At 37.8% G+C, this 27,160-nt stretch overlaps 1 protein-coding gene across 1 annotated transcript in view; it reads left to right on the plus strand.

Annotated features, from left to right (window-relative positions):
- Window positions 1-12,381, plus strand: part of BRD9 (bromodomain containing 9) — a 24,769-nt gene extending 12,388 nt beyond the window's left edge. The window contains 9 exon segments of the mRNA XM_009324486.1: window positions 2,036-2,111; window positions 3,886-3,981; window positions 4,785-4,917; window positions 5,698-5,809; window positions 7,446-7,484; window positions 7,974-8,045; window positions 8,745-8,847; window positions 10,493-10,660; window positions 11,410-12,381. Of these exon segments, the coding sequence (XP_009322761.1) occupies window positions 2,036-2,111; window positions 3,886-3,981; window positions 4,785-4,917; window positions 5,698-5,809; window positions 7,446-7,484; window positions 7,974-8,045; window positions 8,745-8,847; window positions 10,493-10,660; window positions 11,410-11,510 (900 nt within the window). The 3' untranslated portion in view covers window positions 11,511-12,381.
- The last annotated feature ends 14,779 nt before the right edge of the window (window positions 12,382-27,160 follow it).

Consider the following 27,160-nt stretch of genomic DNA (forward strand, 5'->3'; position numbering starts at 1 on the left):
TGCTGCACCCTCAGAAAAAGCAAACTTTGGCATGGGCTGAAGGTTTATTAGGATTCTGCCCCCCCCCCCAGGAATTCAGTAATTTTTAAGTGTTAAATTACTGTTTTCAATGAGAAGTCCAGAACCTCTTGTAGTTTTGTACCTACAAGTAGTAGCTGTCAGCTATAGCACAGTCTTGTGTGAGTACAAAATACAGACATCCTTCAGTGACTAGGAGAAGATAGCAGTAGTTTGTCCATGTTGGAATTCTGGACAGTGCTAACCCCAGGTTTGATCATCTTGAACGTGATTCTGATACTGTTCTATGCGTTTGGTTTTTGTGGTGTTCCAAGAGTTAGAAGGAAAAGCTCAGTGATACTGTCAGTGCAGTTTTCTCAGCACTATCTGTTTATGGGTTGTGTTTTTCTCAGCTATGTAATAATGGTGGATTCCTTCATTACTTCATGCTAGAGTTGGAGTGAATGCTACAGGCATTCGCTACAGATCTGTGTTGAGATATGTTTACTCTGTTTCCCTTGCATCGTGTGGAGTCTTATTACCACCATTATACTTTGTCCTCATTTGTCATTCTGTCACATACTGTAGTGACCACTGCAATCGAAAAAAGAATCAGGATGTTGCTACATCCTGCATTTTCCACCTATTTTTTTAACAACTATTGCACAAGAAACATTTGCTTTGAAGCATTAGTGGTAGCAGTTGTGTCTTCAAACTTAAATGTCTATTTCTTGGACAATGGCCCTTGTTATGCAGTCACCTTAGGCTCAACTGGATTAGGAAGTAAAGCCTCAAAGAACAGTGGGAGAAGGTTTAGCTTCTTCAGTGTATTTCTGTTTCTTTGGATAATTAGACTTGGTAGGATTGAAGGCTATTTGAAACCTCCAAAGTAGGAGTGGCTTTTTAAAAACCCTTTAAAGCAATACCAATCTTCTGCTAATTGCTAGCTTTACTGAAAAGGTCTTTCATGCTGATGCAGTCAGTTTTGCAGTGTTCAAGAAAGAGGTGTTCTAGGTGTGCAGCTTTTAATTGTCTAGGCTGTTAATCAGCTAGACAACCCACTGCAGATCCCACTGAATCTAGGTAACACTGACATGTTCTTAGAGTTCAGCTATTGTTAACTTTTGCCATTGCTTGAAGGTATTGTTCCTGTTCATTCTCTTTACAGCATTTGTCACCTCTATTTTTATCAAATGCCAAATTAGCTTTGGCCTTATGTATGGAGAGAATTTTAAACTTTTTAAGAGGGAGGGAAAAAATACCAAAATAGGGGAGAGTTTTATTGTTAAATTTACTTGGAAGTATTTACTAATATTTCTTTAGGGAGAGCATAGTTTTCATTTTCTGTCTTTACTGAGAAGTTAGTCTTTTTTGCACAATTCATGTGTAGTCAGTTTCTGACATCAGCTTCATTTGTTGCATCAGTTCTGGCTCTATCTTTACCTATCTTTACAGACCCCATGTGTTCTATTGTCTTTCACATCTCTGGCTGTCTTTTTAGTGTTGTGTTTGTGTGCTCTGATAGGTCTGTCACAGCACTTCTTCCTCTTTAAGAATTTGATAGTGTGTTTATAAAAGTACTTCTAATTACAGAAAGTTGTGGGTGAGATATGAAAACAAGCAGTTCAGTCTAGATTTGAAAATAAACAGTGAGGTAGATTGTGGATAGGAGTTACAGTTCTGCTTCTAAAAAGAAAGTGTGTTTAAGGGTTGGCAGTCAGAAAGCCTGGCTCCATACTGATTATAATGGAATTGTCTTTGTCTTGGATGCAAACTTTAGATGTGATTTAGGAAGATGAATAAGGAGTTGTATATATGATATACGAACTTTTACTCCTAAATCTTCTGAAGCATTTGCTAGGCAGTGATAAATAGTTGTGACCCAAGATTGTCTGTATTAAAAAGGGAATACCAGGGTGCAGGATCTGAATACAGCTAAAAATGCTTTTTATAGTTTTCTGTGTAAGTAAGCAACTCCTTCCTTGAGTTTGGACGGTTTTGAATGATTGCGTCTATATCTTTGTGGTTTTATTTACAGATTGGTTATCTGAAAAAAAATGGAGATGGAACTCTTTTATTTAGTGTAGTAAATTCATCTGATCCAGAAGCAGAAGGTAAATGGCATAAACTTTCAAGCAAACATTTCTAATATTGAATGTTCTAGTGGATTTTGAAGTGTTAACTGTACATGCAGATCCTCTCTAGTATAGATGAGTTTTTAAAAAATACATATATGTTCCCCAAATCATTTTCCCCAACGGCTATATTTAGTATCTCCAATATAAGATGTTTCTCTTTGCCTTTCAAATTTTCACTCTTCAGATGCTCTGTTTTACTGATGCTAACAGTAAGAAGGTAAAATAACATCTATTTATAAGCACTTACGCATTGCTACAACTTTATAGAGAACTTGGAAGACAGGCTTTTGCTCCAAGTACCCTGTAGTGTTAAAATCTAATAGACAAAAGGTGAATGAAAGTGCTGTAATCCTATGTAAATGTGCAGTGCACAGATGCAAATTCAGAATAATCTTTTATCTTTTTTTAATTTCCTAATTTAAATTATTAGCTAAATTTCAGTTTTAAGTTAATTAGGTTTTGCTTAATTGCTTTTCTTTAGTTCCTTGATCTTTTCTGTGGGTTTTTGTTTGTGTTACTACTGTACATTATTTATATTGTCTTAATGCTTTCCACTTGTTTTAGTTTCAAGCTCAAAATGCAGAAATTTTGAAAGTCTGTAATGAACAAAATGTCATAGTCTTTATGCTGCTCTATGTCATGTTGATTTAGCACTTCCTTCTCTGCACCTTTTGAGACTGGAATTTGTTCACAGCTTGCCTATTGTTGCATTGATGAATGCATGAACCCTTTTGACTAGTCACATTTCTGTTGATTTTTTGATTGGGAGATACAAGCCTGTAACTCTTACTGTCTAAATTCCTTTTCATTTGGTAGTAAATTTTTCTGGAATGAAATTGAGCATTTTGGCTGCCATCATGCCCTTACCTATTTCCGAAAAAATTAAATAATGAAATGAATGTGATTTAATACCTCTGAAATCATGCCACTGAAAATTTAGACAGTGATGGTAATGGGAGCAGAGCAAGCTTTCACTGTGTGCTGTACTGTCCTGCTTCCTGATGTTTCTGTGCTCCAGAATCTTTTTTGATTTTTTCTATAGTTAATACTAGTTACACTGAATTTACAGCTAATAGTATAATCTGAATTTTTGTTGTAGTTTATTTTTTTAATCCTAGTAAGGTTCTAGGGATAAACTTGCTTTCTGTTGTTCAGTAATTGAGCATAATTACCATTAGATTCCATAACAGCCAGAGAGATGTAGAATAACTGCAAGTGTCCTAAATGTTCTTGGGATTCTTTTTTTGAGTTTAAAAGCATATTCCAAATTATTTTGAGCCATTTTAATTAAGCAGTTCTCAGAACTTTAGAAGAAAGAAATATTGCTATAGCCATAATGGTAATTATCTTAACAGGGTTCTTTTCGTCGTGTCTGGGTTTCTATAGACAAACTACCACTTAGTCAACATAAGAAATTGCTTTTATCGCTTCATAATATCTGGATCTTGAATGTTTGTGAATCAGCTAGTAAAAGAATTTCAGGTGCTGCTGTATACTTTAAAAGTGGAATAACTAAGTAAGCCATAGATCTTGTGCATAAGAGATGGAAACATATTTACAGCATGTATTTGAAACTTAAATGGAGAACCTGAATTACACTACCTATCCTTAATAAAAATGTACCGATTAAAAGACATCTAGCCTTTATGGTAACTGCAGCTTTTTAAAATAGCAAAATTAAATATTTATCATAAATTTTAAACATGAAATGCTTTTCTAAAAATTATCTTCTTTTAAATCAAATGATTAGAGGAAGAGACTCACCCAGTGGATCTGAGTTCACTGTCAAGCAAATTATTACCCGGCTTCACTACACTGGGCTTTAAAGATGAACGAAGAAATAAAGGTAAATGCCAAAGAACGTGTTTTAACTTTGTGTTAATTAAATGTTTGAGCAATTTCTTAATGTAAAATAATTTCAGATTATACCTGTCTCCAAATGAAAGCTCACTTGGTTATTTCTATAATACATAATTATTCCATTTACAGCCGAATGCAGTTTTAATTAAATTGACTTTTCTGCCTATTAAACATAACTTAATTAGGAGTTAACGGATTAATGTTTTGCCTTAGTGTTACAGCCACACTAGAAGCTTTCCAATAATGGTACTCCATTTTCTCTGGAGGAGATAATTTTTCCTGAGCAACTGTGCTTAGAGTTGAGAAAAAAAACATTTTGGTCATTTGCATTTTTGTATCATATGACAAGGATTTCACGAACTGTGGGTTTTTTTTTTTTTTTAGTAGTATTATTGACATTTTTAATCGTTTCTAATCTGTTCTCCAGAAACTGACTGGCAAACAACAGTGAAGTAGACACATGCAAAAAGCAGAAATATAAAAGGGGGCAGGGGGATGAATTTTTTTTTTTGGGGGGGGGGGGGGGGAAAAGGGGGGTTGGTTAACTTAATTCTTTATTTTCCAGTAGTATAAGTATGTTTATTTATATGGTTAAAATAGTTGCACTGATTCTAGAGTCTGGAATTGTCCTTGAGATATTGCTCATGATTTCAACTGGAGGAAAAAACCACACTGCACTTGCTGTTATCTGTTTCAGAAAACAAAATCTTTTTTTTCTTTTTTTGTCCCCCCAAGTAATCTTTTACACTTGTGTTAATCATTTGTCATCTCTTTCTTCTACCTGTCTAGTAACCTTTCTTACAAGTGCTAGTACAGCACCTTCCATGCAAAACAACTCTATATTTCATGATTTGAAATCAGATGAAATGGAACTCCTGTACTCAGCATATGGTGATGAAACTGGGATACAGTGTGCCTTAAGGTAAGTGCTTCCTTATTAGGAGGCCTAACTTCTCATAGCAATTTTATGAAAAGCAATTTGGATTAAATGTCAACTAGGAACCTCCAAATCCTGATATTTTTTTCTAAAACATTTTAAAAATAACTCGCTATAAAAATTGAAGCTAGCTTTCATCATGGTTGGTGGGGTGGTTTTTTTTTTTTGTTTTGGGTCTGTTGGTTTGTTCGTTTGTTTGTTTTCCATTTGCACTTTTAAGTTTCCCTATTTTATCGCAAGGCTGTTATGGATCTTGTTGTTAGGGTCTTTGACCACAGGATATTATCGGTTGCTAAAGATTTAGCATTTTGCTTTAAACCCAGCAGTTTAGATATGCAAGTTTTAGATTTCAGTGACTTAAAAACAGTGATATTTTTCAAGGAGTTTCAAAACAGTTAGAGCTACTTGAAAAGGAAAATGCCACTTTTCATTACATTGTTAATCTTGGAGGGAAAGAATTAATCACAAGCTTTTTTCTTTTCTTTGTGGTTTTTTTAACCCGCTGCCAATGATAGTTCAAGTGAAAATTTTCTGGTAGTTGTGAAAAACAAGTTTGCACATACATTTACTTCCATTTAAAAAAAAAAGGAAAAAACCCCCTATCTTGAAGGCCTTAGTTGCTTTTCTGAAGAAGCATAAAAGGGTAAAAGAACAAGGAAAATGTAGGTGTAATGCAGCATAGTTGGGGAAAACCATATTATAAGTTGAAATATTTTTAATGAAAGTAAACATTTTCTGTAATGCTTGTATCTCCATTCCTACTAGCTTACAAGAATTTGTGAAGGATGCTGGAAATTACAGCAAGAAAATAGTAGATGATCTTCTGGACCAGATCACTAGTGGAGATCATTCCAAAACTATTTATCAACTAAAGCAGGTGTGTCCTTGATACACAGAAATGTCACAAGTTCATCAAAACAAGAATGGACCTGTTTCTGTTTTTTAATATTGCATGAGATGCTTTGTTTTCCGCTGTCAGTTTAAGCAGTGCAGGCTTAGCTGTTCATGCAGCCATGCAGTGAACCAAATTAGAAACTGAATTAATCAGCAGAGAAGTAATCTTTTTCTTTTCTCCAGCTAGATCAATTCTCCAATGTGGTTCACTATGTTACTGCAGAAAGGAAGAGGGGGGTGTGCAACGTAGCAGGGGGGAGAAGGGACCAATCAACTGAATAGTGTTTGGGCAGCCCTGTCACTCAATGTCATGACTTATGTATCTGCTTCTGAGTTATGTTGCAATGATTTTGTTAAGGACTTTTTTTTTTCTTAATTTAAATGCAAAATATATTCCTTGTGGAAGGCTTGATTATTTACAATGTTGAAATAATGTTGGAGAACAGATTAATATCGCTGTACAGGTATGTATTACCCATCAGTGTTAGCTTTTAAATTCATGTAGTATGTCTGAAGGAAAAACTTCCAACTTATTTCTAAAAGCACTTTACCTAGGAGATTCATACTAAGACTGGAGAAGAGATTTTTCTCAGAAGTGTGTATAATTGTAGTGGGAATGTTTGCATTCCCAAGACAAAATAGACTACCAGAAACTGCAAAATCTTGTTTCATGTTATCTTCACTCTGAAAACCACTCTTAGTTTGAAATAATTGTCTGCTGTTTAAAATTATGACATTCTGAATGATTCAAGAATAAAGAAAGGGAGGCGGGGGGGAGACTGGAAGGTACTCAGACTTCCTGACGTGGTAGAAATGAGATTATGCTAAATCTCTGCAGACTTAGAATAGGGTGGGTGATGTTTGGGGAAAAGGACACAATAGAATGAAAAATACAGAGGATCCTTCAGAATTTTTTGGGTATTTTTTTCCAGTCCCGACTGGAAAAAGTTTGTATAGGAAACAGGAAGAAATGTAAAGGATTAGTTCAAAAAAAATTCAGAAGTTCAAAAACAATATTGTGAATATTCTTCTACATCTAGAAATGTGTGTATACAACATATTAACTTAGCTTTAAAATAAAACATGTGCCTTTCCCTTTTTGCCACCTTGTTCTATGAATATTGTTCCAAATGAGAATTTCTGAATACCTTTCAAATGGTCAATGGCTATTTACACTTAGAAATGCTGTTCAGTTGTGACATATGTGGATATGTACAGACTTTGTGCAATTAAATGTGTTTCAGTAATGATGTGCCATGGTGTTTTATGCTTGAGTATTTTGTGCTGCTACATTTGAGTAAGAATGAATATCTCTGAAAGTGCAACCTTAAATGATTTGGAATCAGAAGTTACTGAAGTAATGACTAAGATACTGCACTTGAATATAAAGTTTGTGGGCAAAAGAAATAGTGTAAGGGGACTCAAAGATTAGTTAATGCATAATACTAAAATATTTCAGAACAATAATGGTTACATTGTAATTGCATTACAGATATGTGAAAAAGTTAGCTGTCTCTAGCCTCATTTTGTGTGAAGTTTGAATATACTTGAAATTGTACAAGAGAGAGGTCTTTCCCTTATGTTGAATAAAAGTAATTGTTAGTATTCTTTCATTCCAGAGGCGAAACATCCCAGTAAAACCACTGGATGAAGTTAAAGTAAGTTATGCTGATACTCAGACTGTTGTTTTAGGGTTTTTTTTACTGGGAAAAGTGTCTTGGTATTTAAAGTAGAGAAAGTGATGTTCTCTTGGCTTCCAACATTCAAATTCCTAATTTTATTTAATGTGCATCTGTTCTGTATAATAGTACAGTAAAGATTGATAAGTGGAGTGGAGTATGTGATAAAGAAGAGGCTGTTAGGTTAGTCCTAAAAAGGCTGTTCTAACAGGCTGTCCTGGTTAGTTCTAAATTATTTACATGAATGTATATGGTGACCCATTAAAGGAGAGCTGGTCTTTTTTTTTTTTCTTCCCCCCCCCTCCCCCCCAAGGTTTTATGCAAACATCACAAAACATGATAGTGTTCTGTGGTGGCCTAGGATCCAATCATGGTAAACCAGTAAATTATACAAACTAAGAGTATTCTTAGGAAACATAAGTATAAGCTATGAAATGCTAAGATCTAAAATACGATTTGGTTCTTTAGGTTCTGCCAGTTCTCATAAAAGAAGAACACAAGTTGCGCAATACCTGTCCGGATTCTTCCAAACAGATTATGGTAAAATGGTTTGTGTGGTTAAAAAAAGAGACATTCATCATTCATTTTGTTTTAGTGCAAGGATGTGCATGCTATGAGGTAGAAGATTAAAATTACAATATCTAGAATAAGCTTTAGGTACTTAAAATGGATTTTCTGACAGTCTATTTTAGTTAGTGGCTTTGTTTTTCCTGTTGTTTTGTATTCTCTAGTTTAATTTAGCATGCATAACTAAATCTCAGAGGCAGACAGACCACTTAGGAATCTGAAAGATACTTGATCTGCTGATGAGTATTTGAGGTTCGACCTGCTGTAAGTGGAAAAAAACAGTAGTAGTTATCAGTTGTACCACATCCATTGAAAATGACTGTTAGAAAGTACGGGTAAATAATGCATATCTTACGCTTTCACAGCTACTAATCAAATGTTTCTTTAAGTGGTACAGGTTTTGTCTTGCAAATTATTTGTGACAACAAAAGATATGCACTGTATTCCATGGCAATTCACATAAAATTTATATGGATTACATTATAGCAACTAATAAAACTTATAGTTTTATAAATATTCCTTATGTTTTGTGGAAACGTTTGTATTTCTCTAGAAGGTGACTGGTTAGGTTAATTCATGAAAGTGCGATTCATGCGTTTACCTTAAACATTAAAAAGTTTGTATAACAGCTTGTAACTATTGCTAGTCTTTCTGTTTCTTGTATTTTAATAGGTTGGAGAATCTGCTGGAGACAGTAACACTTCTGACTTGGACTTTCTCTCTATGAAACCATATTCAGATGTATCTCTTGATATTTCTATGTTAAGTTCGTTAGGTAAGTAATTAAATATACAGTTATGGTTTAGTTGTACCATTTAGGCAAAATAACAGCTGGATTTGCTAAGAATAAAAATGTTCAAAAAGTAGTAATAAGTCTACATTTGACGTAGGTAAAAGTCTAGGGCTGGTACAAGATAAATGAAACCTTCGTCTGTTTTTCCTTTGAGGCATCCATGTGCTAGCCAAGCTAACTTTTCCTGTGCCACTGAAGAAACCAAAGTATTTGTACCTCACAATTTTGGTAGCTTTGCTTGTTTTCTGTGTGTTCATAGTAACATAAATTTTAAGAATCAGCGTGGAGCTTTGGCTCAGAAATGTTATTGCTTCATATGCTGTCTTTTAAAATAACTTGGGAAGTAGGTAAGTATGTGAAGCTCAATCATATCACCACTTGGAATGTCCCAAAACAAAAATCAGAAGAAACTTCAGGTGTTGGAAAGACTTCAGCTTCAAATAAGGCAGTTGTATTAAAAGTATTAGGATGTTGTTTCAAATACATGTCTTTGATAGGTATCCTTCTTTAAATACTACAAGAAGTAACGTTCCCATTTCTGCAGGCTGCTGAGCTGGTCAGATGTCTTCAAAAATGTCATCACAAAAAAAAAAATACTGCTTATGGTTTAAGATACTTTGTTTGGTATCTTTCACATTCTGAATTATATGTTATAAAACAACCAAGGTAATTGAAAGCTTAAAGAAAAAAAAGATTTCTACAGATTTCTCCCATAGGTGCAGTATTCTTTGAAAAGCAATTTGTAAGCTCTGATTATGCTGTCACACAGTAATTTTATTGCAGTTCAGTAAAAAAATGAATAAATACCTGTTTTATAGATAATGTTTAGACATATCAATCTTACTATGAATTTCTTGCTCCACTGAAAACTGCTTATATTTTTCTTCTTTGATCTTTCTGTAAATAATCAAACTTCTAGGTTACTTAGCTTCCAGAGAGTTTATGGCGTTATTTCTTACAATTCTTGCAAAGTTAGCAGGGTCTGCGTTGAAGACAGCCCAAAGAGAAGAGGAAAGAGTTTATTTTCCTGTTTAAAGTTGAGGGAAACTTTTTTAAGTCTTCAGATGAAAGAACAGAGTATGTAGGCACATACTTCCAGTTCTTTCCAATTTCACAATTTTATTTGGTTTACTATAAAATCAATGTAACTGGAGAACATACTGTTCTTCACACCTTCAGTGGTGGGGATTTCTTCACCTCCATAAATTACATGTTCTATTTTAACTGTCTTTTAAGTTAGATATTTAAGTAACCTTTCTACTGACTTCCTCTCCTTTGCTGCAAACTAAATGCATTAGTTCATGTCTGGAGTTTAACAGATGAGAAAGACAAATTAAGCTCTTATAGCTGTTTAAATACTGGGAGTCAGTTCAGTTTCAGCCATATCCCATGGTGCTCTCCTTCATCCTCCAGGATTGCCAAATGCATTTCAACATGTATTTCTTGATACTGAAAACAGATTTGCAGCTGTTGCCTTTTAGAAGTGCAAAGGAGAATGCAAGATGGAAGTTGTTTGTGTAATAGACAACACTTGTGTTAATTTATTTTAGAAATTTTTTTATAGTGACTTGGCAATTCATGCGTCAGTCTGCATGTTCTAATTATGGGGTTTGGTTTTTGCCCTTAGGGAAAGTGAAGAAGGAGCTTGATCATGACGATAACCACTTACATCTGGATGAAACAACTAAGCTGCTGCAGGACCTTCATGAAGCTCAGGCTGACAGAGTGGGATCCCGGCCGTCATCCAATTTGAGTTCCCTCTCCAATACCTCTGAAAGAGACCAACATCATCTTGGTAAAGTTACCTGCGTCACAGAAGTTGCAGTACTTCTGCTCTAATTGAAACTGGTTAAAACTTACATTGTAATTTAAATAAATCTTTGCATGAAACTACTCCGATAAAACGGTGTTCTGACTACAGGGTGACATTTTAAATATGCATGGCAAAGGCAACTAAGAAGACATACTTTTGACCTGTGGAATTAAGGACACTAATTGTAGTTACTTATTTTTTGATGAGGCATGATTGAAGTAATTGTGTAGTAAATTAATACTGACTGGCAAATCCCTAAATGCGCTTGCATTGTATGCTCTTAGAAATACTAAGGAGTATATAATGTTTATTTTACTTCGTCATAGTTGTATGCAGCAAGTAACAGGTGGGATTCTACAATAGCCTTCCATTGTCGACTGTAAAATTTCAGTGATAAGACAGGGTGATAGGGTAACATACCACTTAACAATTTGGAGCCATTTCTGAGAAGGTAGGAGACGTTGGTTCGAAGATACTCAATTACATTTTGTATAATTTTTTAACTCAGAGTAATAGAATAATGATTGCCATTTTCAAAAAGGATCTAAATTACTGAAGAATCTTACAATTTCTTTTTCAAAATCTCCTGTTTAAATATAATTTAAATATCTGTCTTGCTTTAAAAGTCTGAAAGGAACATGTGAAATAACCATGCTGTTTATATACATAAATATCTCCATTATTTTTCTGTACTTCTAAAGGTTTTGATTTTTTTTTCCCATGTTCTACAGGAAGCCCCTCTCATCTGAGTGTTGGAGAACAGCAAGACATGGTTCACGATCCTTATGAATTTCTTCAGTCTCCAGAAACCTCAAATACCACTACTAACTAATCTGACATGTACTATATATATTTTGTATTTTAATTGTATCATGTTTTTATAAAGTTTTTGTCCATGGCAGAAACCTCAATTTTGTCCTCTTTTCTATGAGGATTCCTGTATAATATTATCATATATGCTGGATTAAACAACAACAAAAAAAACCCTACTTAGTACATCATGTTGTTAGCAATGTACCAAAACCTTCTTTTGATTTGTTTGTTGAGGGAGGTTGTTGTCTACTGGTGTGTGAATCTTGACTGCAAAACAACAAATAATGTGTTAGAAAAATGTGTATTTTATAGAAACTGAAAAGTGATAATTTTCCCAGTATCATGGCAGCAGTCATTAGATGTTTCTCGTAGAGTTATCTACCAGTTCTGTTCAGATCTTAACTTGAACATCCTCAAGGAGGAATATTTTATTTCAGCAGTGACAGAACTGCATGAATTGTGATCATTATTATGCTTCCCGTCTCCTAACCCTAATAGTCTGCAGAAGTTGTTTCTGTTTCCCCATACTTTTAAATCTTTTTTTATTCACTCTAGAGAATACTTAATTTGAGAATAACAATACTTGGTAGTTGCATTAAAATGCTCACTACGAGAATTCTACCCTGGATCTAAAAAAGATGGATGTTTTTGTGATCCCTTGTGTCTTGAAACACAAAGAAAATATAATACTTATATTTTTTAATTTGATATGTATATTTACTTGGAGGGAAAAGATACTGGATAAGGTGTTCTTTTCAGTAATTTTAAAATGAAACTTTTATAATTCAGTACTGATGTAACTGGGGCATTTTGTACCATTGATATGTGCAAGCTGGACAAATGTTATGAATTTACAATATTTTGTAAATATTAATAAAAATACAAAACTACTTTTGATGTTTGCAAATATCTTGTTCTTGCCAGGAGAAAATTTGCTTCCTCATCTTTGCTAAGTCTGAAATACTAGGAGTTTTTGGTCTGAATTTTTGTGCTGCTTCAAAAGATAAATTTCATCGTGCCACATGTAGCTGTAAACAGAATTAGCTGTGGATTTCTAGGAACCAACAAGGAAGCCTGTCAGATACCTGGTATCAAAGTCTTGATAAAGCCTAAATAGGAAGATCTGTTCACTCAAACTAGGTATTGGTGGTCTGGACTGTTTCCTCTCCCTCCCCCTCCGAGATGCTTCTTCCCAGCCCCTCCCCCGCCCCACTTCTTAGGGATATGTGTGATTTGTTTGGCTATTACATGTAACTTTATGTTCAGCTGTGAAACTGGTGGCTGCCTGGTCCCCTCTGTATGCTAGTTGCCTGCTCTTTCTGTTGCCGGACTTCCACCTGAACTGGATCAAAAACTTCTGAGTTTCAAACATCCTTCTTTGCTTCCCCCCTAGTCAGTCAGTTTTGCAAAACAATTAAGGGAGCAGTGGCCCACCTAAAGGCTGGAAATAAAGAGTGAGGATCAGGAAACCGGAGCTCCTGAAATCAGCATCGCCTGGCAAAGCCAGTTTGATAGCAAAGCCCTTGTAATCGTGAGCTCTCTCAATTGTGAAGGATCTGACACCTAAGCTTCTCTCAGAATGAACATCTGCAGCATACCCCTCACACTGCCAGTACGTCATTCTTGTGCCTTGCCTTAATACTGAACAGAAACATGGATTTTGCTAAGATACTTTGATAAATCGGGTAATTATCTTACCTACATCAGCCTTCTTTGATACAAGTATCTTGTTTTTGCAGTTCATCTTGAGGTGAAAAGTTTCGGTCATGTAGGAAGTTTGCTGGCTAATAGTGCTATTTATCTGTTACAGCTTTAAATGGTGGAGTATATTTTTAAGCATTAGTCTTCAAGCTCTTTGGTGTTTTGGGATTGTTTGTTTGTTTGTTTTACAGAGTGCATCGTACAAGTTGGTCAAGGAAAGTTGGGATGGCACAGCTAGAATGGGCAGGAGGAGAACTGGTAGAGGTCATAGCAGAGCCAAGATACTCATCATATGAATTATTGAGGGATCATGATTACTTTTAAGTAAACGTATTCCAAAGCACAAATGTGTAATTCTGTGGGTAAGGATTTTTTTAATTTGGAACAGAGCTTTGCTGTAAAAAAAACTATTGGGATATTTTTGGAGAGTCAAATTAAATGTAGATACTATTGTATCATAGGTTTTTCTGTAGTAACGGCGGTTCAGGTTTAACATTTACATTTAGGTTACTAGTCAGACACCACACCCATCCCAAAGAAATGCCAAATCTTCACTGTTATGTTACCAGAAGTAACCTGTGCCAACCTTAAAGGATTGGGTTCATTCTAGGCTTGGTTTATGAAAAAATGTTTCGGCAAGACGTGAATCAAGGGGGATATGAAATCAACAAATAGCCTCTTTTGAAACCAAGAGGACTATGTTCTACAAGCAGATGAGTTTGATCACACCTTCATGTTTCTATTTGGTATTTTAAAATTAATTCTTGTTTTGCAATAACCCCTGAGGAAAATATTTTAAGTAAATAAAATAAATCTGTTTATTCTGATACACATCATAAAATCACTGTCATGTGTAAACATACCCTGCCTCTTCAGCCTCTGGATAGCTGAATATATCTAATCAAGGGTTACAGTTTTGTTACTATTTTCGTACAAAATAAGAGAGTTTTAACTTTGTAGAAAATTCTTATTAAGTCTGATGATTAATACATTTACATAAGAGTCTCATTTTTATGAATTCTATACAGTTTGTAAGAGAATAAAATGCATTTCTGTTTTCTTGTATAGAGTTTCCTTTTACCAGTGAAAAATAACATTGCAGGAATGAGTCCAACGGCCAGGGAAACAATTAGTGCAGACAAAAGCGGTATCTGAACTGTGTAACTGGGATTAGGTGTTTTCTGTATAAGCCCAAATGCTTTCTGTGACTGCGCAATGTGAGCTGAGCATAGCTTGAGTGGGCAGCTTAACGGATAGGATCCCGATCTGATACATAACCAGCACTAAAATATTGGGTGTAATAGCAACATCACTACTTCTTTTAAAAAAATCAGTGACTGAATTGACACTCCATGGAGCCAGAACCTCTCCCCTGGTTTAGTGCTTTGCTTCCTGTAGGTACGTTCTCGTGGTTTTTTGCATCCAGGTCTTTGCACATCAGTCATGTCAGTGATTCCTTGGACCCTGGCCATCCCTTTAAAGTGTGTTTCAGGATTTTGTATGTTAAATGTTGGCGAAAAAAGGGGGGGCAAACCCTTGAGGGTCTTTGTAGATCTCCTTCATTCTGTGCTTTGTTGCCCACATGACTTGAACTTGCCTCAGAGTTTGCATCTGCACTGTTGTAAAAGATTTTGCTACTGGGTGCATTTAACCTCTTCTTCACACCCTTCCCGCCCATTCCCCCTGTCGTGGTTTAACCCGGCAGGCAGCTAAACACCACACAGCTGTTTGCTCACTGCCCCCACAGTGGGATGGGGGACAGAATCAGAAAAAAAAAAAATAGTAAAACTTGTGGGTTGAGATAAAGACAGAAAAGGAAGGGAAAATAATAATGCTAGAAGAATATATAAAATAAGTGATGCACAATACAATTGCTCACCACCTGCTCACTGATGCCCAGCCGGTCCCCGAGCAGCGGTCAACCCCCAGCCCTGGCCAGCTCCCCCCAGTTTATGTACTGAGCATGACATCATATGGTATGGGATATCCCTTTGGGCCAGTTTGGGTCAGCTGTCCTGGCTGTGCCCCCTCCCAGCTCCTTGCTGGCAGGGCATGGGAAGCTGAAAAGTCCTTGACTAACGTAAGCACCACTCAGCAACAACTAAAACATCAGTGTGTTATCAACATTGTTCTCACCCTAAATCCAAAACACAGCACTGTACCAGCTACTAGGAAGAAAATTAACTCTATCCCAGCTGAAACCGGGACACCCCCAAATACCTCTGGATACAATATCTTTAACATAAAATCCTTCCTCAACAGCTGCTCTTAAGCCTACAAAGCATACAGTCAAGGTGGAGGGGAGAAATCAGGGTTCCAAGGCCCTGCCATCCTTTTCCAGAAGGCTGAAAGGCAGATGTTGCCTCTTTCTCAAAGAGCAATTCTTGCTGTCTTTGAAGTGCTTTCAGAGCTGCAAGAGAATAGCATGAATTTGGACCTAGGTTCAGTTCACCTTCGTAGCCTTGGTTTTGCTGTACTGCCATTAACATGCCCTTTTGAACTGGTTGTCAGGATAGCTGCACTCCCAGTCCTTTCTTGGCCTGTCAGTAGGCACTACTGAGAAGAATCTGGCTCCCTCTTCTTAACTCCCTCCCGTCAGGTATTCATACACATTGGTGAGATCGCTCCTGAGCCTCCTCCAGGCTGAAGAGTCTCAGCTCTTTCAGCCTCTTCTCATGCGAGACATGCTCCAATCAATCCCCTCATCATCTTTGTTGGCCTGTGCTAGAATTGCTCCGCTAAGCCCATATCTCACTTGTACTGGGGAGCCCAGAACTGGACACAGCACTCCAGATGTGTCTCACCAGTACTGATGGGAGATGAAGGATCACCTCCCCTGACCTGCTGGCAAAGCTACGTTGTATGCAGCCCAGAACATGGATGGCCGTCTTAGCTGTGAGCGTGCATTGCTGGCTCGTGGACAGCTTGTAGTCCACCAAGGATGCCAATGTCCCTCCCTGCAGAGCTGCTTTCCAGCCAGTGGGCTCCCAGCATGCACTGATGCATGGGGTTATTCCTCCCCAGGTGCAGGACTTTGCGTTTCCCCTTGTTGAACTTCAAGATGTTCCTCCTTGCCCAGTTCTCCAGCCTGTCGAGGTCCCTCTGAATGGCAGCATGTCCATCTGGTCCATCACCCACTCCTCACGGTTTTGTATCATTGGGCCCTGGCTTTCCTAACCCCATCCCTGCATGATCAGCCAGCATCTCTATGCTTCTCTTGGGTCACCTGCCCCTGCTTCCACCTCCTGTACATTTCCTTTTTATCTGAGTTCAGTCAGGAGCTCCTTGCTCATCTATGAAGGCCCTCTGCTATCTTTCCTTGATTTCGTACTTGTCAGGATGGGCCATTCTTGAGTTTGGAGGAGGTGATCACTGAATATCAACCAGCTCTCCTGGACCCTCACCCCCCTTTCTCTAGGTCCATATCCCATGGGATTCTTCCAAGGTGATCTCTGAAGAGGCCTGTTCTCCTGAAATCCAGGTGTGTTGGTCCTGCTTTCTGCCCTGCTACCTCCTCTTAGTGTCCTGAACTCCATCTCATGTTCACTGCAGCCAAAGCTGACCCCACCTTACAAATGAGGAAGAACTGGTTGGGGGTGTGGAAGTACCAGGTCCAGCGGAGCACCTTTCCTTGTTAGCCTCTCGATTGCCTATGTCAGGAAGTTGTTGTCAATACACTCCAGAAATCTCCTAGATTGCTTGTGCCCTGCTGTGTTGTTCTTCTAATTCACTATAAGTGATGAAAATAAACTGTAGTATCTTTTTGATAATTTGCAATGTTTTAATTTTCAGATCCCAAACTATTCTTTGTAATCACAAAAAATACTGAAATATCCTCTGAACAGACAAATGTTTTTTTTTTCTGTTTAGCTACCATAAATACACCTTAGTAATAAATGTGATATACAAGGATGTATTATATACAAGTGCCTCTCTCCTGTAGTATTTGCTACTCCATCTCATATTGCCTAGTCCAAAGATGTAACTGTGGCAGCTTTTTCTTTTGAGACAGCAATAACAAACTTGTACTGAAGGTTAAAGTCCAAATAAAATGATGTTATGCACACAAAGGAATCACCTCAACACAGACATTCAAGCTTGGCAAAATCCTTAATGAAGTTAGTGCAAATGGTGGCTGTGAGGGCAGGAAGGTCTTCTCTCAGGAGAAAGACACCAGACAGGTTCATCTTAGAATCATAGAATCATAGAATCATTAAGGTTGGAAGAGACCTCTAAGATCATCGAGTCCAACCGTCAACCCAACACCACCAGGCCCACTAAACCATGTCCCTAAGCGCCTCATCTACACGTCTTTTAAATACTTCCAGGGATGGTGACTCAACCACTTCCCTGGGCAGCCTGTTCCAATGTTTAACCACTCTTTCAGTAAAGAAATTTTTCCTCACATCCAATCTAAACCTCCCCTGGCGCAACTTGAGGCCATTTCCTCTCGTCCTTTCGCCAGTTACTTGGGAGAAGAGACCAACACCCACCTCGCTACAACCTCCTTTCAGGTAGTTGTAGAGAACGATGAGGTCTCCCCTCAGCCTCCTTTTCTCCAGGCTAAACAACCCCAGTTCCCTCAGCCGCTCCTCATAAGACTTGTGCTCCAGACCCCTCACCAGCCTCGTTGCCCTTCTCTGGACACACTCCAACATCTCAACGTCCTTCTTGTAGTGAGGGGCCCAAAACTGAACACAGTATTCGAGGTGCGGCCTCACCAGTGCCGAGTACAGGGGCACGGTCACTTCCCTGCTCCTGCTGGCCACACTATTTCTGATACAGGCCAGGATGCCGTTGGCCTTCTTGGCCACCTGGGCACACTGCCGGCTCATGTTCAGCCGGCTGTCAACCAGCACCCCCAGGTCCTTTTCTGCTGGGCAGCTTTCCAGCCACTCTTCCCCAAGCCTGTAGCGCTGCATGGGGTTCTTGTGGCCAAAGTGCATCTTGTCTCTTCGGCAGTGAAACTGCCTTTTTACAAGAACTTATTTTCACTCATACTCCAGTTTTTCCTTATGTATTCCCAATGAAGATATATGACATGGTGAGGTCAAAAAAATCCTATAAACTTTTCTCCCACCAGGCAAAGGACTTGCACAGATGTTTGTGTACGGTTGTTGCTCCTCTTCATACATGCACTTAACTGTGAAACTGTGGAGTACCTAAATCCTTGCACTTCACAGACCAGGGGAACTGTCCACACACGTCAAGCACCCTGGAAACCGGAAATACAGAGAATGTATTGAGAGTTGGGCATTCAGAACAACTTGCCTTGCATCACAAAACAATTCAGTTCTATATGGAAGCAGAGAAGTGGGGGGGAGGTAGGTTTTAAATCTAATTGCAATTAGAAAGAATTGATATTGAAAGAAATCCCATAAGTGAGTTCTTTGGATAAGATAGACCCAGGCACTTTCAGAAGTGTATAGTGAGGGACAAGATGTAACTGGCACAAGTTGCAACAACAGAAATTCTGACATTTTCTGATAAGGAAAAAATTCTTCAGCATGAGAATGGTCAAGCATAGAAACAGGTTGCCCAGAGAGGTCATGGAATCTCTGTCCTTACAGGTTTTCAGCACTCAACTGGACAAGGTCCTGAGCTAGCTTGGAAGCTAACTTTGACTGAAGCAGGAGGTTGGACCCCCAGAGGTCCCTTTCAACCTGGCTTTTTCCAAGATTCTGTGATTTATCTGCTATAACCATGAGATCACCCTCCTGAAAGGACCTAAGATTATAGTTTTCTGGAATAGCTTTCCATAAGAAATGATAAGAAACCTCTGGGAAATGCATGGAGAAAGTAGCTACACTATCTTCAGTTTAGTTTTATTACACTGAGAAGGCAAGAACTCCAGTTATGGGTAGGACAGAATAGATGGAGAAATCTGGTCTAAGTAATAATTGTACTGAGAATGTGGATATTGACTGGTAAATGCTGTTGAGAAATATTTAATCTTCAATATTAAAGTAAAGATTAGATTAAACAAGATTAGAGATTTCTCTTTAAGGTGAAGATAATACTGTATGGTAATATTTTGATAGGATGACTTCGATCAAGCATAGTTTTTCATAGTCTACCTGGGTGAGTTCAGTGATAGATGACAGGTTCCACTGAAATATTATTGAAACACTCATCTAGACTGCTAAACTGTTTTCAGATATGATGAGAATACCTCTAACACTACTAGGAAGCGTCATTATTATGGAAGACTTGAGTTTTCGAGAAAGGTTAGAGAAAAAATTTTGTTAATAATAGCTAATCTAGACATTTCTGGATGAAATTTACACTAATTTTTTTTTTACTGAAGAATTGCTGAGCCAACTCTATTGATTGCTATTTTAGTCTTGATTATGATGAGTAATAGAAGAGACTTCTTTAGGAAATTTTTGAGTTGAAGAAGCATGACTTGATTTAGCTTGAGTTAAACAATAGGGTAGACCTTTCACATGAGAGTTCTGTTTCTGGGAGAACGGAAAGTAAATTTGTCACATTTAACCATGACCCATCTAGAATCAAACTGGGAAATTTACTGTCCATAACAAAGGTTCTGTTCTGCAGGAAGACAAACTTTGGTAATGGGATACTGGAACCAGTTGGTCTACCATGCTACACAGCTCAGCAGCTTGAATTTTGTGAAGATTTGAAATCTTTTAATCTGAAGACACTGAAATGGCCAAGAATTTATAGCCTAAACAGAAGAGGAAAGTCTCAGTTCAGATCGCTTTATTCCCAGGATCCTTATAGAGGGTGTTCAGAAAATTAATAAGGAATGCAATGATGAGTAAAGATACTGGTTGGAAAATATAAGGAAATACAAAACAATTACTACCAACAATGAAGTTGATTTAGACTGTGAAAAGATATTAAAACAAGTTTAATTAGTCAAAGTACAGTAACACAGTGTTCTCAAATGAAGGAAATGAGAGACCACCATTCTGTGTCATGTTCAGGCTTGGCCTCAGTGATGCACAAGTCTGTAGCATAAGCTATTTCCCTATTTACTTTCATGTTTATCTGTCTTGAAAATGATGAGCAAATGGAGCTCGTGGGCAGAGTTGTGTTTTGAAACATCCATGTGCAGCTCAGCTGGAACCAAGTGTTTGGGCTTCCCTGTGCAGGACACTTGCAGCTGGGTGGTGACTGCTCTTTGGCCCTGAAGCTGGAATTCTGCTCCTGTTCTAAAGCACACTTGTGCCTTCAGGCAAATCCCCTGATGCATCTGATGTTGACAGGTGGTCTGAACTCCATCCAATACTTTGGATGATTCAGGGAACAAGCAGCATAGTCCTGGGAGCTTTCTTCAGTGGCATTTTCCTCATCCACCACAGGAGCTCCAGAATCTTCACTGGGTCGCTAGACCTGCCAGTCCCACCTCCGACTCTTTTGCTGGGCTCTCAGTCTCCTCTGCACTCACAAGACTTTCAGGAGGAGCTGGGCCTTCTTACAGTCTGAGTAGTGAGCTTGCAGGTCCTGCAAGAAGAAATGGTGAAATAAGTAGTAAGAGCAAAACGACTGTGTCCTGCCTGGGAAGCAGTGGGTGCCATGCTCTTCCAGCATGGATTCTCCTGGGAAAGTGTTGCACGTTCTGCCCATCTTCATTTGCAAAGATATGTTCCTTTATTTCTTTGTAGACTTGCACTATGTTAATTGTATCAGCTGAGGAATCCTTATGCGGGGGTAATGGCCACATAGGGGAGCATTGCACATTCTTTGCATGTATGCTGGTGTCTGCATCAGGGCATGGAGATCTCCCACCTTGCTCCTCCATCCACATGGTAGATGGGAAAAATAAAAGGTAATGTTAGGAACAGTTGTTTGAAAAGGAGAATTAAAATCCGACAAAGAGAAGTTTTACTCCCACCTCTACTCTGTTTCTTTGTTTTCTGTTGGTATGAGCTAGATTAATGCTGAAATTACTCTCTGTGTGACTACATCTTGGAAGATTTATGTAATTGTGTTGAGAGATTTGAATGTTGTCATGAATCTGATTCCTTTTCTTCCCTTAGATGTCAGACCCAGAAACAAGGTGATTAGCCATTGAAATGTGAAATAAGGGTATCTTTTAGGATTTGTTTGCTCGATTATTTTTTTTTTCCCTTTTGGGAATGGAGAAGATACATCATAACTCAAACTTGAACACTGTACTTGACTATTACTGTTATGTCTCACTCCCCACACTCAGATTTTTCTATTCTAATACCTTTTTCAGATCAGAAGCTCATTAAGTGATAACTGCTGTGGAAGGAATATTTTGTAAAAATATGACCTGTTTTTTTTTCAAATTACTCCAATTTCTTCTAACTACTCTTGTATCTGATGTATTTTCCCTGAGCTTTTGAGGATACTCCAAGAATGAGCTGTGGCTGTGGAAAGAGAATCTATGCTAGATGAAGTGCAAAATTTCTATGCTTAAGGGAAGTTTTTGGTTGTTAATAACTTAAATCACCACTTCTGCTGCACATACATTTTCCCATCAGTTGCAGCAATGCTGAAGAAAGCATACAGGTAAGCTTTTCTGTTTGGGAGTTGTTAGAAATGTGTGCAGGGCAATGTGTTTGGGCTGCTCTGCTGCTCATGCATTCTGATTCATCATGACCTGTGGGTTCTTGGAAGTAACATGTATTATCTGCTGCACTGTGACAGTGTTGACTATTGGAAAGTGTTTGCATGGACACACAGCCTTGTTTTGGTCTGTACCTCCCTCAAAGAATTTTAATTGAAAAGTGTCTTTAAAACTAGTGCGGTTTTGGCCTCTAGTACATTAGGTCTGATTTCTCCTACTTAATAAAGTACGGTAAATTGATTCCTGTAATACACTTTAAGTAATAGTTACCGTTGGGGAGGAAATCTTTATGAAACACTTACTGTTGAATTGCCTACCTTAGCTCTTCAATAAAATTCCGCAGTAGAATGTTTAAAATATTCCTCTAGAGGAATGTGCTGGTTTGTTTTGCTTTTTGCTTTATTGAAAAAAATAACATGCAGTGTCTTATCTGGTATCTTCATCTTGGGTTTCAGACAGAATGCATTCAAACTTTCTGAAATTCTGTAAATCAACCTTTATGGCCTCTGCGGGTTAGTTGTATAAAAGACTGTATATTCTTCATATCACTACCATACCAGGAAGCACTTTGTGCCTGGGGAAGGTTTGCTTATTTATTCAGCCTATCTGACCCTTAAGCAATATCAGTTTTGCACATCAATCTCTAATTGCACTCCTAAGGGTGATAGACAATCCTTTTAATAGGCCTACTGCATACATTCTCCAAGAAAAAAAAGCTTTTAAGTCAAAACTTCTTCCCAGAAGCAAATATAAATATTTTTGCTTGCATGCTATGGTATCTTCCCATAAATGGCAGACATTGACTTGTAACCTGTTTACTGAATGTACTAACACATGTGACTGGATGCCCTAAATGCCTCAAGAAAAGCTTTCATTTTTCTTTGAGAAATCTCATTCTCCTATATTTTATAGAAAGGTTGGACTCTGAGTTTGCAGCCTCTAGGGAAAAAAAAAAAGAGATTCCTGAAGTTTTAAAATAAGTGGTTGAAGTGACTTCTTTCAGTTTGACTTGTTTGTAATAGTGCATTTTTACTGATTCTCAAGCCGAAAGAGAATCTCTTGCTCCTATTCCTTGTGGCTGTGTATGTGCCTGTCCTTGTGCCAGGCACGCTGTTGCATTTTCCAAATGATTCTGTTTCATTTCAAGAAAAGTTTTAGGAAGCAATTCTGCCGGTCCTGTTGATACTTATTTGAAGGGGAAAAAAATTCCTAAGCCATGTCTCATTTGCTCTTGTCTATGCAGGTTGTAAATTCATCTTAAAATACATTGAAAAGCTTTGAAATAATCAGTAATGGACTGTAATCTTATGGTCCTATACAAACATTAGGAATTTGAAAAACTTTACTTAGTACTATGGTTTTATTTAACATATACCTACCTCTGTTTAACTGTAATCCCAGATACACTAGAAAGGGATGGGTTTTGAAGTTTATCTGGTAGACATTTCACATTGAGCTCATTTGGAAGAGGACTGTGTGTTTATTGCAACACATTTAAATCTGTAATATATGACATGCATAAAATCTTCTAGCTAGGTGGCACCATATGTCAACAAACGTTATGCAAGTTACCATCAGTTTGAATTCATGTTTCTGATGCTGCCATTGAAATAGAGTTGAATTTCCCAGGATGTTTTTCAAAACCAACACAGAATTTCTATAACAAATTGAAAAATGAAATGCTTTTGTTCTATATGCACCGAAGGATTTTAAGGAAACACTGAAGACTGATTTGCAATCTACTTTTCCCTCTAATAACTGCTGTTTCAAAAATTGTGTTGAAGTAAGGGTGTGAGCAATGGTAAGAGAAATCAGCTTAATTCTGTTCTTCCACGGGATAGAAATATGTCAGTGAAAATGAAGAATTGTCTAAATAACTGTGAAATTGTTTTTTTGGGCACCTATTATCAATACATGCTCTAGCACAGCCATCTTCAGTGGCAGCAAAGGGAATGTTGAGAACGTATTGCACACATTTGCAAACATTTTTGTAAACAGGGATTCAGCATGAAGCAACTTTCCTCCAGTGTCTGTTTTGAGATACACAAGTATAGGGACAGAATTTACATGAAAATATTAGGAATAAATAAAAAAATCTTTCTAATGTGCCTCCTTTGCTCTTTATTAAAAAAAAAAAAAAGAAAACAAAAAACACAGGGACATTTTTTAAAGGCATGTAGTTCTTTGCTTTCTGGCAGATGAATTGCTATGACAAGAGATTAATGCAGACAAGACCTGAACAGCTGACCAGCAGAAATATCCTGATTTCTCCACCCCTACATTCCAGACTGAATGGTTGGTCTTTACCACGCCACTGCTTTTGAGCTTGTGGCTTTGCTGCTTTTTATCTACCTGGCTATAATAGGATTTGGAGTCTACATACCATTACTGTCACATGGATGGCAATATGCTGGGTTTTCTGTATCTTTTTTTTCTAACCTTCTACCATCCTGCTTGAGATATGTTTTATTATAAATGCTAATCTGTGTCCAAATAAGGGGAGGGGAGGAAAAAACCCCCATCCACCTCACTAATTATGCTACAAGTAAGGGCTAGGGCATCTCCAAAGGGATGACGTTTATTCCCAGAGAGTTTAAACCCTCACTTGAATGTTGCAGAACTGGGTTTATGTAGATTAGTTGGGTTTATGTTGGTTCCCATCTTGCAGGAGGGTGTGTGTGTGCGTAACTCTGTGTGTGTACATATTATAGTTAATAATGTTTTGAAAGATCCTTTAGCTAGGTGGTGGCTGGAAGAAAAGGATCATGGGGTGGGAGAGGGAGAAGAGCCACAGTTGTTTGGAGGCCAGGAGACAATGCATTGCATTTGAAGGTTTTTTGCCTTTTTTTTTTTTTTTAATCATGAGCCTTTCAGGTACTGGAAAAATAATATGCTAGGAAGAAAGCATATCTTTACATGAATTTCACTGTGCACACTTTCACTACCTACTCTGTAGCCCAGCTAGCGGTGCAGGAAAGAAACGAGTTCTAAGCAGCTGTTGTCCCATCACTTGAATGCAGGTGAGGGGTTGTCTTGCTCACCAAGATGCTTGGAATGCATCCAGTGCTGCTTTGCAGGAGTAATGTATGACAATCCAGGTATGATGCCATTTTTACTAGGGATTTATTATTGGAAATAGAAGACTTGATGAAACATTCTTTATACTTAGTGCTTTGGCTCACAAAGAATTTGAATGATAAGACTGGATACTATTTTTGCAGGGAAAAGCAGAATACCCAGCTCTCTATTTGCTTATGGGGCACTCTGTCCATTGTAGGATTAAAAATCAGTGAATCTGTAGTGGATTTATGAACTAACGCTAACTTTATTTTTAGAAGGGTCAACCTGGATAACATGAAACACCTTTTAATCTGATTGCTTGTTCTTTGGTAATTCAGTACATTACAGAGCATGGTCTGAAGTTCTGCATTATGTCCAAATAAGACTCTTTTCCTTTTACATGGGAGAGGGAAAAAGGTTTAACAGCATAATGAGAAAGAAAACACTGATAGGCTGTATTTCATCCACTTTTTTATGTACAAAACATAGATTGTTGCTAGGAAATGCTAGGGTGTCAATGGAGCACTCTTATGACAGCACCGTAATTCTTGTTGAAACAGAGGTTGAGTAGTCAGCACAGCTGTAGGTCTTATGCCTAAGTTTCTTTGCAATGTGTTTAAGAAAATAGTCTATTAATTGTGTCCCTGCTTTTGCTTCTTTTGAAAAAGAAAGAGAAGTTTAACATACACTGGAAAAAACAGGATGCTGATGAATACCATGTATTCATATCTGAGTAATCAACAGCCTTGCTGAAGCTCTGATGTGCCTGCAATCCTGTTTTTTCAATCATGTGCATCCTCTGTATTATCAGTTGAGGACTTGTGCTTTAACTATGTCATGTCCTACAACCATTTGATTAGTCTTTATGTTGAGACGAGCCAGAGTCACAATACCATGTATTACATAACCTATGCTTTATTTAAGTTTGAGTGAAAGAAGCTAAATTCATTATATGTTAATGTCTGTTTTGTATTGAAAAATGTCATTAAAATCGGCAAATTAAGATGGAGGTGAATGACTTGACTGTGAAACACGTGTTAGTACAAGTACAGTTACATTTACAATGCAGGAGAGCTCTAGGAAAGGAAGACAGAGATCTGTAAACCCAGTAGCATGCTGCATTTCTTGCTCAGGAATTCTTGAATGAGATGGCAGATCAGGTTATCCATTCAGAGGTCTTCCCATTTCTCTCTCTCTCTCTCTCTGGAGGAGGAGATAGTTCTAAGCTAGGAAGACTTGAAGAATCCTACTAACTGTTGTGAAGCCTGATTTTTATGCCATTTTCAAAATATAGTTGTTACATACCAAACCTGTAGAATGTAGTAAGAGATTTTGATTCTAGCACTAATAAAAGTATAAAAGAAAATGCAGCCAAAACAGGCATTTGTCACCTATTTGGCAAAGTGTTTTTATGTTCTAGCTGACAGAAGGATTTAAATATAAGAAATAGAGACTCTTTTTTTTTTCCCCTTAAATTTTTGCCTCTTTTAACAGATATTTGAAGAGGCAAAGTCCTAAAACTGCTGTATGTCTGCATTGTTCCTTTCTGAATTAGACGTTTTTCACCAGCTTAGCTGCTGTTCTGTTTCTGATGAAGAATAACTTTGCCTAAACATCATAGGAAATAATTGCATTTGGGCACACAATGAGACTTCCTGGACTGGTGAAGAAAACACACCTTCCCATTGTCCTTTTGTTGTGTCAGTGAGCAGTCATTCTCTTCAAAATATTGGTAATTGCTGTCATGGTAACAAAACAAAACCATGGTGTGGCAACTATTTTCAGCATTGCACATGTGATATCTCTTCTGACTGTAAAACACTTCAGGTTTTTAACCAGGACAAGAGGCATCCTCTAGTTTAAACCTGGCATAGACAGGTCATTTTTTCTGAACAATTGTCCAGGTGTGGGGTTTTTTTGTAGTATCTTTTGTTTTGTTAGGCTTCTTTTAGGCAGATAGGTAGCAGGTTAATTTTTAGAGGTGGGAGGGGAATGACAGGCCAACCACTGCAAAGTAATCAACTTGTAGCTATTTGCACTAGTCCTGAACACCTCTGCAACTAACTAACGGGGATGGGGTTGGCACCGAAATTCTGGGGGCTCTGGCAATAACCAACCTAGCCCTTTTGTTCTTCAGCACAAGAAAAACAAAGCAACAAACTAATACAGAGGCTTCACAGAAAGGGGTGGTCACACTGCAACTTGTGGAAAAAAGGTTCCTCAGACGACTGTAGCAAAACAGCCAAGAAAACAGTGGGAAGGAAGGTAAGATAAGCTGGCAGGGAGGGAACACCTTTGTAAAGAATGGGGCAAATTATGAATGAAGAGTTGGACAGCTTTTGTGC

The sequence above is a fragment of the Pygoscelis adeliae genome, unplaced genomic scaffold, assembly GCF_000699105.1.
Source record: "Pygoscelis adeliae isolate BGI_AS28 unplaced genomic scaffold, ASM69910v1 Scaffold95, whole genome shotgun sequence".
Lineage (NCBI taxonomy): Eukaryota > Metazoa > Chordata > Aves > Sphenisciformes > Spheniscidae > Pygoscelis > Pygoscelis adeliae.